This window comes from Lycium barbarum, chromosome 12 (genome assembly GCF_019175385.1).
Source record: "Lycium barbarum isolate Lr01 chromosome 12, ASM1917538v2, whole genome shotgun sequence".
Classification (NCBI taxonomy): Eukaryota; Viridiplantae; Streptophyta; class Magnoliopsida; order Solanales; family Solanaceae; genus Lycium; species Lycium barbarum.
In genome coordinates this window covers 81925184-81942143 of record NC_083348.1, presented here as the reverse complement: position 1 = coordinate 81942143, position 16960 = coordinate 81925184, and the positions used below count along the sequence as shown (strand labels likewise).

Genomic DNA, 16960 nt, shown 5'->3' with positions numbered 1-16960 from the left:
TGGCAAAGTTTTCAATTATAGCGAAATAAAAGTACTTGATCAGTTGATCACTCTGCTGTCCTGTGTTACAAATCACAATTACTTCTCTGTTGTCCTCAAATGTGAGAGAAAAAGTAACCCACCAAAAAAGACGGAGAAATAGAGAAACTATCACAGCATGTTGCCGCTTAAGCAGCGATAAAGAAAACATTTTCCTGTATGGCATATGACATCTTTGTTGTATTATAAGATTATGTTATTTTATTGAATAAACAATGAAGAAGTATGGAGCTAGTTTTATTATGGAACTTTTTTTATCACAACTTTCTGGGAAGTGCAACGAGATATGGTAAGTGCCAAAATGTCAAATTGGTGAGCTGATCATAGACAGTGCATGTATTATTCTCCAACTCAACCGAATAGTGGCACTAGTGTTTTTTTTTTTTTTTTTTAAATCAAAGACATAGTAACACTTAGTTACTCCATAGTCTTCTCCACAATGTCTTAGGAAGGTTAGCTATATAAACTTGGTTTAGCCATCAAAACTGAAGACTCTGTTGCTCGTACTATAGCCTGAGGTAAGGCGGTACAAAAGAACCAATAAATCGCAGCAAACCGACAAATCGAACCAAACCGGAATAAAAATCCGAGTAGTGATTTGGTTTGGTGGTGGAAAAAAACACCCGACCATTATAGGTTTAGTTTGGTTTTAACTAAAACAAAGTCAAATTGAGACCAAACAAATCCGATTATATGTATATAATTTTTAAATTATTTTTTACATAAAAATATGTATTAGAATGTAATTTATAAACATTTTCTTAAGATTTTTCACAATTTCTGTATTTTTACATTCAGGTCTGACTTAATGTTTGTAATGGTCCATAAGTTTTGAAGCCCATATGTAATTCATTAAAGGCCCAACAGAAACTAAATTAAAACATATCTAACCAAAAAAAAATCTTCTTCTTCTACTTGGATAAACAACGAATCCCTCCCACGCTCCAACTCTCCAACCGGAGATATGACAACAAGTGATATTTACCTCGTATTTATTTATCAAGCAAATTTGTAGTAAAGTACTTTCCATTAAACTACAATAAAAAGCCCAAAAATCCGAAAAAAATGTTGAAAACCCCGACTTTTGTTGTTTTAGTTTGGTTTATAGATTTAAAAATTCGACACAAATGGTTTGGTTTGATTTTTGAAAAACCCGAACCAATTCGATGCATGTACACCCCTAGCCTGAGGCATGCCGTTATTACATGAATATGGGTTGATCACTGGAGCAAAGACGGTGACGCTGTTGTTTCTGGAATCAAAGAAACAGCATCATCAACTTTGGTACTATATCCTAGAATCCGTGATTAGCACTGTAAAATAGAGCAGAATTTTTTGTGCATCTGGCAGTACCTTTACTCAACCAACCAACCAAAAATTTACTTCGTAAACATCTGATCACGATGTTTTTCTTTATCTTTGTTGTACCAAATAAAGAAATACTCAGAGCTGTCAGCCAGAAAGATTACTCTCACCAGTAAACTGATTCAACTTTGCTCCATAATCTTCCTAGAGATTGTCATTTACATAGTTGCTAGATTGCAAAAGTATTTTATGAACATATGACACCCTCCAATGAAGTAAACATCTCAAATAGCAATGTACTTAATGTCAAAACAAGAAAACTGATCTACACTTCTGAAATCACCTAAGGAAAAGCAATGACACTGTCATGGAACATGTTTCCGCTGATTATATTAGTCCAATAATTCACTAGCCACAAGTCTTCCTATTGCAGAAGCTTTTAATTGAAAGATGAGCCTCACAGAATTTTCAAGTCAAATAGTACATAGATTCTGTAAATGCTGCAAATAAAATGAACATCAACATATTTGCAGCTTTGACCAATGAGGAGTTCGAAGCAACTCATATAAATTCCAGAACCCCCCCAATAGACCAAGTCATCATCATCTACCAACACATATTTCATATATGAAAATGTAAGCACCACTTCATCATGCATAGATTGGAGGGAAAAAAGGAGTAGTTTCTTGATTGCAGGAAGGAGTATGCGGTCACCTCTCACTCTAAAAACAATTCTTAAGTATTAACTAATATATCACATAATACAAATTAATGAGCATAATGATATCGCACAGACTCTTGGATGTATTCCACGGTTTTGATGCTGAGAAGGAATCATAAACATTCAAACTGGAAAGTCATACATAATATCATCTCAAGGAATAGCGACTGCAGGAGGGAAGCAGCAATGTTTATACTGGATTCACTTCGAATGCCTTTGAATTTATCAAATAGCAGGCTCTTACCATTGAGAATGGGCTCTTGAAAACAAAGAGAATGGATTCTTGAAGACAGTAGCTAACCAGTCAGCAGCTGTAGGTGCTAATGCACATTTACTAAAGTTCCAATTTTATTTGAGTAGAGTTTTTACGGGGAAATGCCACACTACACTTGATCATCCTGTAAGTGTGTTTGGCCTCTGCATGAGGAATAGTAAGTTCAAGCACTTGCTGATGAAGAATGGACTATGCTTGGGAAGGGGACGATACATGAGGTTGAAAGGGAGATGTATCTATTCCAACATTACTTACTGCTAGTTGATTTTTCTGTCTACACAAGATTTGCTTATTTTGGTCCAAGTGGTGACAAACGATTTGAAAGTAGATAAATCTGCGCTTCATTCTTGAATGCTGAAACTTTTCAAATACAAACTTTTGTTTAACACTTAGAATTTACATGCAACGATTTTGTAACATACACAGTGAACACATCACATAAAATATTTATGAACAAGGTGAACAACAATACTGTTCATAGAAGAATCAACAGCAAGTTCCCACAAAGCTTCTAAGCTATTCAAGCAGTTGGATAAGAAGCTTGCATAGCAATTCCACAAAGCCCTTCCTCAGCATCAACGTCTCTTTGCATTCTAATATAACCATTCTCGCCCCAGCTAGTCCCCCACGAGTTCTTGACTAACCAATACTTTGTCTCGTCACTAGCTTTTCCATATCCAACTGCGGTAACACCATGATCTAACTCAGTTCCACATTCTCCAGTAAAAACACCAGTAGAATAGAACTGAAAATCTGATCCACTAGCATCAATGGCGACGGATACAGGTTGGTTAGCAACAGCACTCAACAGAGCAGATTCACTATTGGCTGGGACATCTTCATAACCAGTAATCTTAGCAGCATCATTGGATTCCTTTCCAGTTTTGCAAGTGCCATCAGTTCCCTTGTATGGATAATTCGATTCAGTAGTAAGCCCGTGGTTCTTAATGATGAACGTAAAAGCATCATCCATGAGACCTCCCTCACATCCCATATCTGAACTTGTGTCGCAGTCCACGAGTTCTTGCTCAGATAAAGAGATTAATTTACCAGTTTTGATCTTGTTGATCCCTTCAGTAGCAGCAACAGCGGAAAATGCCCAGCAACATCCTGCACATTATCAGCTTAATAAGATTCTTTTTTTTTTTTTTGGCAGCGTATTCATTGAAAGGATGTTATTATTAACTTTATTGTAACTTACCACATTGCCCTTGATCCTTGATTCCAGTAACGGCACCCTTTGTCCTCCAATCCATGGTAGCTGGAGCAGTCACATTTTGATACCTGAATGATATGGTTTTTGATGACTCTTGATAAGAAGACATTTTGTATCCGTTGTGAGTGGCTTTGAATTCCTCATTTGTCAGATCTGCAAATTCATTGATGCCCAATTTATAAGGCCTAATTCCAGCCTTGTTGGCCGACTCAATGTAATCAACATTGTCCTTGAATATTTTGAACCTTTTTGCCTTCTCTAAATCATCTTTGTACACACGTCCAAAGCGAGCCATCCAGTGCTTGTGTTTCTGGATCATCGAGGCTTCGTGCAGGTCACGAGATGTGGCTTGGGAAGCCCACATTCCTAACACTAGTAGAGCGAAAAAGGCAAGCTTGCAATTGATTGCTAAACCCATTTTTCACCACTTGAATTTTTCTGTTAATTCCAATATGTCTCTGTTTGAATGTTGTGGATGAAATGCTTAGAGTAACTATGGTATTTATAGTACTAACGTTGTGGTGATATATTAAGGTAACTCAAATGTTATCATTTTCAATTGATGGTTGAATTCCCTGGAAAGCACGGCAAGTTATATATTATAGACTGATTTTTATGATAATAAATATGGATTGTGCACGCAGTTTGATGCCCTCAACTGATTGTGTTGCAATGAACCTTTCATTTGTAACTTTCTAATAAAGTTCTCATTACCATAATTTTGGAACTATTGGCACTGATATGACTGTTTTCTCATATAGCAATGGAGAACTTGATCACTGTGTTGTCCTATTTGCAAATCACCAACGCTTCTCTTTTGGCTTAAATGTGATAGGGAAAGGAACAAACAAACAAAAAGGAGGAGATTAAAGGAGACATTTTCGTGTATGGCATCAGGCTGGTTCTAGTTTCCGTCCTTTTTCTTTTCTCCTATAAGAGAAGCTTGTTCTATTCCTTGCAGTGCAAAGATGAATTATTAAAGAGTTCAGTTTGCAGGTTCACCCCATTCGCTGCAAAACGCTACAAAAGGCGTGGCGAATCAGCAATATTTGAAAGACTGACAATTAATTCTTTCTTATTTTTGAGGATGTAAAAAGAAGAAGAAAAGACAATTTATTAGAAGGGGAATAATTAGGAAAGCACAGATTGTTACGCACCTATATAAGCTCTTCAGAAGAGAATTAAGTAATTAACTACTCATGCATTTTAGTTTTCAAGTGGTTTTTGCTTGTTTACATATGGAAAGGCGAAAAATCATACCAAAGGAAAGAAGAAGAAACCAGGAGCACTAGAACATAAAGACATACATCATACGCAGCTCTAACTAGTGAATATTTTCCTTAAAAAATAAGGTTCTTGATATACAGAAAATTTAATTATGTACAACCACTATTATGCTTCAACCCCAAACAAGTTGTGGTTGGCAAAAAAAATTCATTCTGTACATGTCCAAATTCGTTTATAATTTGAAACAACAGATGGGTTTCAGATCAATTCACGGTATTCTTTCCCAGTGAGAGCTGCTGAATAAGATCAAAGCCAATGCCTACGTGGAACTATGGAAGTCATACCATCATCCTTCAGACTTCATGGAGAAATCAATGCAGAGCTGCTTGAATTGTTATCTGCAAGTGTTCAAGAAGAGCCTGTTTCTCTTCAGATTCTGCCATAGCAGCATTAAAATTATTACGAAAATGAATAGATGTATGAACAAAACAGGGTTACCCGATTGCCTATTAAAGAAACTTCATACCATTGCAAGTTGTGCAAAAAGGGAGAAACTTCAGAAGACTTACTGTGCCACAAGCTCCGAAATTTCTGATAAATTAAGGCTTGACGAGTCACAGTAGCATTCAGGCTCATGCGTTAGTCAACAGATTGTAAAGTGCTTGAATCAATGATTTGGGATCAAAAAGCACACCCACTTTTGGATCATGGATGGAATCCACAGTGACCTACAAGAACTCAATTTGTCACTTAAACTGAAGAGGATCACCAGCAAAGCAATCAAATGTTGTGGATCTAACGACATTTATGAGACAAATTTCAAAGGAGCACTTCAACAACAACAACAATCCCACCATTGGGCTCTAGGAAGGTAGTGCGTACGCAGACCTTTGCCCTACTTTGACAAGGTAGAGAGGCTCAAAGGAACACTTGGTTTTTGAAATTAAAACGAGAAATCCCATGAACAATAGAAACTGATCAAGTACATTATTGATTTACCAAGAGGCATTTCTATTAACCATGAAACAGGAACATACCACATTGAAAATTCCTTGAGAAGCCAGGCTTTCTACATCCACATGTATTTGGCCATCTTTCGGCACCAGAAGGGTGTTGATATATTTGTTTGGCTGAAAAGAAAAAGTAAACCATAATAAAATAAAAAAATTGATTTTCATGACAGAGATTCAAGGCATTGTTTGTGCAAGTACATGATATCTACTGTTGTACATTCAGCTAGTTGCCAAATGAACTCAAAACAAATTAATTACAGCGATGAGAGCCAAATGATTTTCTGATCAAATAAAAAACCATATGAATTAGTCAGTTTAGAAGAAACACTTGAGTGCTTAGCTACTTACAGGATTTTTAAGACAATTATGAGGACCTCCATAAGTTCGATTTAAGGCATCAGTAATGGCAGTCACAAAGCAAGAAGCACTAAAGCCACTAGTTTCTCGATCATGAGTACCATTCAACAGAAGTACCTGGGAAGAAGAAGAATTGTTGGGGAAGGAAAAGGAGAGATTAATATCATTGACATGAGAAAAACATCAATGATATGAGGCAATCATTGACACAGTCAACAAAGTTTGTCCGAGCAAGCAGCAATCAGTTATTATTTGCATGGCCTAAGTTACCTTGGGACAAGACCGCAAAGAGATGGTTTCCCCCACTCCAAGTAAAACCTTCAAACGGAGAAAATCACTAAGTAAATTATTTTTGTTCCTTTCTTTTTCAAATATAAGAAGAATGCTAACATAATAGTGATGACAATGTCATGCTTGAGAAGATGAACTCCACTTGAAGAAAACAAATTAGTTTGCCACTATTAGTTTGTATGTTCGACCTACACTTTTTAGCTTGATCGACTCGACAAAACCAGATGCTTGCACATGCTTTAATAATGGGGGATAAACAGTATAATATCAAAAATCATAAGAGAAACAACAAATCCTGAGTCGTAATAATGCACCATCCAATGCATTTCATGTCTGTTAACTACTGTGGAAGAACTAATGTTGCACGCTACTCTACAAGCAGGATCGACTCGACAAAACCAGATGCTTGCAAATGCTTTAATAATGGGGGATGAACAGTATAATATCAAAAATCATAAGAGAAACAACAAATCCTGAGTCGTAATAATGCACCATCCAATGCATTTCATGTCTGTGAACTACTGTGGAAGAACTAATGTTGCACGCTACTCTACCAGAGAGGGACAGATGGAAGTAAAGAGGGAGCCCATGCCAAATACGATACAGTCAACGCTTTTCAGCTGTTCCAACACAGTGGGATTCACACTGGGGAAGACCTGTACATAGGGCAAAGAACCAGTAAATATCAGCAGTCGGAAGATCATAGACAGAGCTAAAATAAACTTTCCATTAATCTATATATGACTAAAGCACAAAAATGTTGACCAATTCACCTTCGTTATTGTATTCCATGGTGGATAAAACTGTAACTATAATTAATCTTTAGAAACTTCATTATTTCTTTGTATTCATTATTTGACCTTTTTAATTAATACAAAATATTTCCTTGTATGGTGATATTAGGAATGCCAGTAAATCTCCTTTCCCATTTTCCAAGTTTTTGTTTAAGTTTCTCCAGTTACATTTAATTTTTAGTTCTCCTGCGGAGGCCTCTCTTTTACCATCATAAAATTACCATCTTTATCAAAAAGTTTTACAGTTAATTTTAAAATGATTTCATAATTTCCTTGTACCGTGACAAAAGAAATGCAGTAAATCTCATTTCTAAGTTTCCAAGTTTTCCAAGTTTTTAGCATATTAGAAAAGCAACAACTTTTCAACTCAAAAAAAAAAAAAAAACCCAACAATTTTTCAATTAATAAGAACAAGAAGCAAATTTACCTCATGCAGTAAGTTGCTCCCTTCACTGGACATGTAGAATACCCGTTTTATTCTAGAAGGAAGTGCTGGGGCTGAAGAGGCATCCTGTTCAACAAGGTTCAAAAGGTGAACAGGTTAACTTGGGCAAGACCGACCTACTGCACACTAGCAAAAAATGACATAGCAAGTACCCTAGATTTATTGTATACTCATGACTATCCATATTGTCTTGCTGTTGCGCAGATCATACTATTAAACAGAGTTATAAAACTAAAATATCTAGCACAGTTAAGGACCAGGACCAGGACCATGACCATGTTAGTTCTTGGACTGCTGCCTTACATTAACCACCACTCCACCAGTCCCCAGTACTCACTAATCGCTCCAGTCCGAAGTGCCAATCCACCAACTTAATCCTTTGAAATCACTCAGTTAGATCAATTTAACATGCGGAGCCATTATGCCGGGGCCCTTTTATACAGACCCCCCAAGTGCCCATACGTACAAAGCAATACTCTATAACATAAGCATCTCATGCTCCCTCCGTCCCAATTTACTCTATAACATAAGCATCTCATGCTCCCTCCGTCCCAATTTACTCTATAACATCAGCATCAGTTTCTTTATTTTATAGAGTAAGAAGGTTATTTTGCAGCCTCACAGACATGACGCTTCATCATTCAAGAGTATGTTAACCCAACTACCCAAGTAAACAAGTCTCCTTAAAAAGGCTATGTCATACTTAAGCTCTAAAATAATCTACAACATACAAACAGATATTAAATAGTTCTTATCCATGTTAGTTATTGAACCTATCCAATGAATCAAAAGTATGTCCCTGACAGATTATCCAAATATATCAGGGGCTTCTGATCTGAGAACAAAATATGAGAACAAGATTTGGCAAAAACCCATTTCAGCAGGGACCATAGCAGCTCTTTTTAGGAAGATTTTTATCATGATTATAGTTTATAAACGTTGCAAGAAGTCTCTGTTTCAAGAAAATTTTAAGGGAAAAAATAATAAAAGAAACAAAAAACAGTACACATCAAAATTAGGAACTGTCTATACCTTGTCTATTGGTTGCATGGACCCATGGGTTGGATGAGATATTTCATTTTGTCCGCGTATAACAGTTCCATCCTACACATCAATTACGTGCAACAAGGAAAAGTGTTAACTGTAGTTGCAAGCCGACATCCATTAACTACATTATTTTAACTTTCGCATCTAATCAACATAAAAAGGAGATTCATACTAATGGCTTAATGAACAGTGTCTACCACTTTGAGCACAGGAAACAGATTTTATATTTGGCACTTTCTGTTCTAAGCCTTATTTGTTAGAAGGACCATCATCATGAATTCCTAGAGAAATTCAACTTCATCACTTCTGAGATAACTAGAAGGTGCTATTCTTGGCGATTCAAATATTGATTCAATTTATATTGCAAGTTACTCATTGATAATAACCTTCAGGTCATGGTTCTTGGTATTTAGCAGTGTTTTCAGAGGCGTTTTCGGGGCGAGTCCCGGGAAGGGCCGTACCAAAAACGCTTCGGGGCGCAAATGAAAGGCGAAGATCCATAGGGCTTACGCCCTAGAATTTGGGGCGCAAGCCCTGGACACAAAAGCGTAAGCCCCGGGCGTAAAGGCATTCTCCCCGGGCGTTAATTTAATTGTTATTGCTTTTAAAGTATTTTTGCTATAGATTATGATTTTTATTATTGTTGTAATGATATTTATACTTATGTTATCATGTTGTAGTGATTTTACTTAAAATATATAATAAAGAAAGCAACTCACATAGAAAATAACACTGCCATAAATAGTTATTTTAGATGATTATGTCTGAAATTGATATGATAGAGATTTCATAGCACAATGTTCCTGAAGCAACTTCATCCATTTTTTTGGCATTGCTCTTACGCTTTTTGCCCTTCTCCTTCTTTGAATATATAAATAAAAGTCATTGCAAATATTAGTTGAGGGTGGGAAGGACTTAATAGATTTGGAGATTGATGATGAAGTGAAAGAAGATTTCATTTTAAGGATTATCTAGGCTATTATCATTTTTAGCGTTGTGACCTTTGTCAAATAATAATTATAATAATTCGTTTTATATTATTGATGATTTGTTTGAATTTATTTGCAGAATTTTAATGAAAACCTTACATTTGCTAATTTTGTAGTAATAAAATTATAAAATTGAAGATACATTAGACATACGCCCCGAAGATCCATGGGAATTACGCCCCGTGTCTAGGGGCTTATGCCTCGCCCCCTGGTGCGTAAAACACTTCGCCTCGCGCCCCGCCTTTTAAAACACTGGTATTTAGCACTGGTCTTTGACGGTTGTTGTTTAAAATGAGTTTAAAGATAAAGTATGGGAACTTCCTTAAGATTACTACCTTATGAATGGATTATAAGCAGTCACGTAATTGATCAAGCAGATCTCAAAGAAGATGACATCCGTCCTTAATTCCCTAATTTAGCAAGCACAAACATGGACCTGTTCTTTTCATATTGATGCCTTCATTGAACCTTGGATTTATGGGATCAATGTGGAACTTTGTATTTGTAATAGCCCCCTACTAATCCCCGCCGCCCACCCCTGAATTATTCATATCCATTATGGACAGCAGTTGCTATTTAGCTTCACACCCTAGACTAGAGTAAAGAAAGAAAATAAGCATCCAATTGAACTTTCAGGCACATATGACCAATTGGAAGTAGAAGAATGATATTACGAATTGCCTGAAAAAAGGAATTCCTTTTCAGGCAGGCACAACACGGTTAAAAGAATAGACCTGAACAAGAAAATACAAACAGGGAATTCCTCATTCTGGTTATATCTTTCCTAGTTTTATGGATTTATGATTTTCATCTTGGCAAAAATGCCCATTTTCCATTTATTTAGCCACACCTTTCAAATATTATTTTTCCCTTCACCAGATTAAGTATGATAAATAAATGGACCTTGGGCCAAACTCAACCCCAAAAGCTAGCTCATGAGGGGAGGACTGCCCGAGACCATATAAGGAGACCATGTAACTTTAACCCACTGATGTGGGACTCCAACAACATCCATCTGAAAAAAAAAAAAAAACAAATAAAATCTTGAAGAAGTGCCTGATGCTCTCCTCACAAAGTGATCAAGATATTCCTGGCACAGGAGAGACATCAATGCATATAATGGACTTACTGAAGTTCAAAAAAGGAACTGGATTCCTTGTGCCTCTTTATAAATGTCAAGTCTATAACAAATAAGGACGACCAAAATACAACCTCAAATTAAAAAATAAAAACAAAAGGTTCCAGACAGAATAATTGAGGAGTCAAGGTATAGGAAGGAGAGGGTAGATAATAGTTTTGGACAACATAGAGATCATACCTGTAACTCACACCCCAGGGTAAGCCTTTCATTTGTAGATATTACAGGAAGGACCAAACTTTCTGCTGGAATTTCTGAAACCCGTGAAAACAAAAAGATTGCTGCATCTAGAGACTGGAAGAATATTCGTGCTCCAGCAAAGAAAAAGTTCCCTATGCTGCAAGTGTAATAATGTCTTGTTACCAACTTCAGTCGCTATTACAAGTATTGATGAAAATAAACCACCCAGAACAATGATTAGAGGAGAATATTAAGCTATACAGACAATTAGTAACATACCTTCCATTGCTGAAACAGAATGACTCATCTGAACGCCGAAGAATCTGAAAACAGAAAGAGACAACAGCTGGTTCAATAGCAAATCCAACAACTTTTCAAATCGATCATTCAAGAGGACAAAAAAGAGCCTATTACTGAGCAAGTATAAAGTATTTTATTACTTCCAGTGGGAGTTCCATCATTATGTATGACAACAACAATTAGCAAATAGCTTCAGAAGTTTCGACCATATTATCTGATTCAACACCATGCAATGCTGGTACAATTATAGAATTTGAAGGGACATTAATGATTCGAACGATTCAGTATAAGTGCTCAAGAGGTGAATATTTATACACTCAAGCTGCAAATTAACCCCAACTAATAAGTGTTCAGTTGGTTCATTGGCTGTTAAACGCCATAAGCAGAAGTTTGATTCAATTAGGATCAACCCAGTCCCCTGTCTAAAATCATTGATTGGAAGGGGGCAAGATAAACTGAAGGTCCATATAACCCTACTAACAGCAAAAACGTCCAGGCTAGAACAATACTAGGTGTTATTTAGGCACAATGAAGCTTTTGGGAACCCATTCTTGATAATAAAATCATAAACAAGAATCAGAACTTCTTTTATATGACAGAATTATAGCATGGTAGTTTGGGTGATGGGTTAAAATTCACTGCTTAAAACCACTAATTTCAGATATAGTCATCCATTCCATTACGGACTGGAACTCCTTATTCTTCCCACATTTAGCAACTTGTGCCCTTAGATGTCACTCCCCCTCTGAACTGATGAAAAATATATTTACATGTATATATAGAAAGTTATCTATAGCGGCAATAAGCATTGGAGACAAAGATTGTGCATCAACAAAAGACAAAGATGAATTAAAGAGCATAATAATGATGAAGAGCAAAGTCTGCAACATCTAAGGAAGAGGATTATCCCTCTGCAAAATAATTGTCAAGGCAATGAAGCATCTTAAAAAGCAACAAGATAACCCCAAGCATTGAAGCAGTTGGTAATATAGTAGTAGAACCTAATTGACCAACCTGATCCTGGAAGTAAGCCAAGAAAGCTCTTATAGTTTCCCTATATGGTTTTGAGACACCTTGCCAAAGTTCATGGCTGCCCTCCACAATTTGATACCTGTCGTGATATATATATACAGAATTCAGTAGAACCGATAAAAGATGAAAAGGTTCTCAAAGAAACCACTGTTCTTTTTTTTTTCTCCTGTTTATTTCCTTCTTTTTCTTTCTTTCTTCTCTCTTTCTTTATTTCTTTCTTTTTTTCCTTTAAGATGGCCATTATTTTAGTAAAAAAATTTCACATTTATGTGGGTGCTACTACTCCAAGCAGCCAAGACCTAGCTAGTTTTCTAAGCTTGTATCTTTTTCCTATCAAATTTCTGAGAATTAATTCTCGATATACTGAATCTTTTATTTTGTCTAGATTATTTATATGCAGCCTTGTCTGACGGGTATGGGTTTCTTCTACATCCTCCAATTTTACAGCCGTTGTTATTGCTCAGGCGTTTACAAACCCAGATAACCAGATCTGCACCAGAATAAACCCAACATTTTTATTCTTTCCTCAAGCTCTATCTGTTGTCTCACCTCTTTGAAGAATCTTGTAGTTAATACTCCACCAGAGTTTAGCCATCATATAAGAAAAATCATGATAAGCCCAAGGAACCCATTACCATCGCACAGCAGTTATTCTATATAACATCTAATCTATGTTGATAACATTTTACCCACTGAGCATGCATAAGAAGAAGACTTTCTAGCCAGAAATTCACAATAAAAATGTCAGCAGCATTTTTGCTTCAAAGTTTTTCTTGGAGAAGAATCAAAGAGCGTCATAGAGCAAATGAAAAGAATTGATGGAAGATGTTACACAAACTATCTGGTTTTAACTACCATTCTGATTTGGCTATCCGTGGATCAAGAGGTAAACGATGACCAAGCAATATTCGGACTGCACGAGCCTCTGAGGTGCTTTGGTCAGACAATCTCAAACATCTTGATCGTATATCTCCAACAGCAGGACCACCTAAATATTGACTGTCAACCTTTTTATCTTTCATTCTTTTTGCCAGAAAACATGCGTAAAGAATGATGCAAAAACACAACAGGGGAACAAACTCATGAGCATAACTGTAGTCAGCAACACAACCAACAGTCATCATCACTTTATTTTCTGAAGAAACTTTACTTTTCTCTTTTCTTCTTGGGAAGGCCTAAAACATTAGATATAGTCAGGAGAGTGTTGAGCACTTCCCCAGTGAAGATTGTCACCATAACTCTTCAGATATCAGTCCACAGCAAACTAAAATGAATGAATATAAAGGATTGGAACTCTTAACCATACCAAGAACACGAACAATTTCAGCAGTACTTCCTCCATCATCAGAAACTGGGAGCACATGAGCTACACGAGTAGTTAGCTTCTTAAGCTCTTCAACCACACCATTAAATGCAGTTCCACCTGTAGCAGTACTAAGTTCTTAGAAAGCAAAGTCATCAAGAGTCTTGATGCATAATACAACAACAACTAAACCTCAACCTCAAGCAAATCGGGATCGGGTATATGAACCTTACTGATCATGTTGCTCCATTTAAGCTCATCTAGACCAATATTACACAAAATAAAATAAGTAGTAAAAGTTCATTATCTTTTATTGTGGCATAAAATCTCTGACGGGACTAAAAGACTCCCAAAATACATAGGACCTAAAGTAAACGTACTAACATGCCAACAACATATATCACCTATATAGATCTTTTTCTACTGTTCTGCCCTATTTGTTTTGTTAGGTTAGCAGGATTCCAAGAGATTATAGGTCTTCCAAGACAATTTCTTCACTTGTGACTTTAGGTCTACTTCGTCCTCTTATCACACCTTCACTCACTATGGTTTTACACCTGCAGGACATAACCAAACATCTTAACTATTCTCAAGCGACCTTCTCTCTTTTTATTCTCAATGTATCCTAGTTGTTTGCATTAGGCACCACAATCCAGTATAATCTCAGCTCTACTTCACTCTTTTTATGCCGACTAAACTTCTAATGCATAGATTGAGTATTACTTCTACTTATCCTAAATTCCTTACTTTCTAGGGTGCTTCTCCATAGTTCACATGTTTGGTTGATGCGTCAATTAACTCAATATTGTCGGCAAATAGCATACACCATGGAACCTCATCTTGTATTGTGTTAGTTTAGTCATCCATAACTATGGTAATAAGTATGATGTCAATACCAATCCCTGGTTTAAACCCACGATTATGGGAGACTCCTTTGTATCTCCTACTATTATTCTTACATTAGGAATGGTTCCTTCGTACGTACCTTTATTGCATTTATATATTGAATATGAATTTCTTCCCCATCACCCACCAAATGGCCTTTCTTGGTATATAATTATTTTCAAAATAAAAGAAATAAACTGTAAACGAAATAAAGCTGAACTAGGAATGATCCAATTATATTAGTTGGAATAGCAGATTATCCGGACAAAATCCAATTCCTTTTAAACTTGAAAATGCCTACCTTCTCACCCACATTTGGCACTGGCAACAACATGTATTTGAGAAATAACTTGAAAATTGCAAGTAACACCATAATAAAAGATAATAATTCTGCTCTATGCCACATTCTCAAGTACCCAAATAACACTAGCATTCAAAATGAACCTTTTGGTTTCTGGGTAGTTTTCAAGATTCAACATTTACATACCCACAATTCAATTAAACAAGTAAATCAACAACCTTACGTACCTGAGAAAACAAGAAGAGACGGTTGATGGGTAGTGGAGGAACCACTAGTGGGACTAGAAGAAGAGCAATTAGAGGCCATGTGTGAGAAAGAAAGAGATCTTGGGGTACCTGAAAATGGGGAAAATGTGAAAGGAAAGGTATATAAAGAAGGGGATTTGAGAAGAAGTAGTGGAGAGGGTCTTAAATAACTGTCCGCCATACTCGCGGGAATTGTCGCTCTTTCTTTATACCATAACAATACTAACTAACAAGTGGAGTTTCGTTTAGCTTTTGTGAATGCAACATACAATTTGTACACATGCATATCACTGGATTCAAAGTGGACTGTCCACGGAAGAGACAACTACCTTCACGACCTTCTCCTAGTTATCTTTCTCTTTTTGTCTTCTTTTTTTGTTCCTCTTTTGCCACATATTTTCCTAAGCAGTACAATTATAAAGTTTTTTTTTTTCCCAAGTGTCACCCCCTAACTATACTAGTTTTTTTTTTTTCCGACCCCCCTGAACCATCACTATATATGTATTAAAATACACCTAGTTGAGTAGATGATGATAATTCTGATAGGAAAAAGGAACAACAGATAGTTGACCTAATTAGTTTCGAGGTGTGTTTTAATATAATAGTGATAGTTCAGATAAGAAAAGAGAAAATGATAGCTAAGGTGTGAAACTCATGAAAAAATGATAATTCAGATGTGATTTTACCATTAAATCTTAGTTAAATGAAGGAGACATTTAGACATATAATTATTATTTTTTTACGTTTACAATGAATAAATAATCAAATAATTGTTTGGTTATATATTATTGTTAATTTTTACCTTACAAAACTTCAATATCCTTTCAAGTGAAATGTACTGTCAAACACAACTTTAAAGAAAGTACAACTTCTCTCAAATTTCACTCAATTCATGTCCAAACACCTACAGAATTACATTTTACATCCTTTTTGTTATGACATTTCCTTAAATTTGAATATTAGATAGAAAAGGAACAAAATAGGCTTTAAGCATGGGAGTTGGTGTATTTTGTTTTTAATAGTATATAATTTTCAAATCATAATTTGAAATAAGATGTTATTAGTTGAATTATAGACAAAACACTTAGATTGAGTGGAATAAAGAATGAAAATATTATAATTTTAAAAATAATACTAAGATGTTATTGATAATTCAGAGGGCAAAATAAAGATTTGGTGGTGCTGGTGGGGTGGGGGGGGAGGGAGGTGGGGAGGTGTTGCCTCCTGGTTCCCTTTTTCCTAGTTATGCCATGATGCTCATAGACAGCTTGAAAACTATATATGTGTAGTGTGATCGTCGCTTCAAATCAATGCAAGCAATGTCGTTTCGGAAAATGAATAGCTTTTACCAGAAAAAATTTACGAGTGAACTTTCTTTTTTATTTTCATATCCGTTTTCTTTTTCAGGCTGAGATTTGTTTTTCTTTAAATTTTCTTATTTGTTTTTCTTTTTCTTTTTTTTTTTAGGCTGAAATTTTCAAAAAGGGGGAGGGATTGGTGGGGAAGAAGATGAGGTGGGTTAGGGGGAGGGGGAAATCGCCGAAGAAGAGGAAGACAAACAGGGGTGGGTGATTTTTTTTTTTCATTTTTGGCTGATTTTTTTTAAACCTAAAATTCATTTTTGATTTTGATTTTATACAATGCTCTCAGAGAATGATGACGGTCTTTTATTTTTTCTGGTGAAGCAAGATAGCAGTGTGGAAGGTTTGTTAATGATAGAATATTAAGTGGAGAAGAAAGACAAAAAGAATAAAGATGAAATAGAAGTAGGAGGAAATAAAAAGAATTTTAAAAAATAAAAAATCTATTTTTAAGCCTCCCCGCGCGCCTGTTTTGTGTGAAAATCACGCAACTTGCC

The 16960-nt window shown here is 35.9% G+C and overlaps 2 protein-coding genes across 5 annotated transcripts; both read right to left on the bottom strand.

Moving 5' to 3' along the window:
- Positions 1 to 2859: 2859 nt before the first annotated feature.
- Positions 2860 to 3988, bottom strand: LOC132621616 (senescence-specific cysteine protease SAG39-like). Its single transcript, XM_060335955.1, has 2 exons — positions 3541 to 3988; positions 2860 to 3449 (listed from the first exon to the last, which is right to left on the bottom strand). The coding sequence occupies exons 1-2, from the start codon at positions 3971 to 3973 to the stop codon at positions 2860 to 2862; spliced, it is 1023 nt and encodes a 340-aa protein (XP_060191938.1). The 5' UTR covers positions 3974 to 3988.
- Positions 3989 to 4876: 888 nt separating this feature from the next.
- LOC132621612 (uncharacterized protein YNL011C) lies at positions 4877 to 15499 on the bottom strand. 4 transcript variants are annotated; one of them, XM_060335949.1, is made up of 14 exons: positions 15085 to 15499; positions 13675 to 13791; positions 13224 to 13356; positions 12351 to 12447; positions 11316 to 11359; positions 11037 to 11193; positions 8715 to 8786; positions 7665 to 7748; positions 6998 to 7099; positions 6423 to 6470; positions 6144 to 6269; positions 5820 to 5912; positions 5352 to 5510; positions 4877 to 5201 (listed from the first exon to the last, which is right to left on the bottom strand). In XM_060335949.1, exons 1-13 carry the CDS (start codon positions 15281 to 15283, stop codon positions 5415 to 5417), a joined length of 1368 nt encoding a protein of 455 aa, XP_060191932.1. In that variant the 5' UTR covers positions 15284 to 15499; the 3' UTR covers positions 4877 to 5201; positions 5352 to 5414. The 4 variants fall into 4 exon arrangements, with proteins under 4 accessions (XP_060191932.1, XP_060191933.1, XP_060191931.1 ...); XM_060335950.1 differs by having other exon boundaries at positions 4877 to 5180; XM_060335948.1 differs by having other exon boundaries at positions 4877 to 5218; positions 15085 to 15498.
- Positions 15500 to 16960: the final 1461 nt, after the last annotated feature.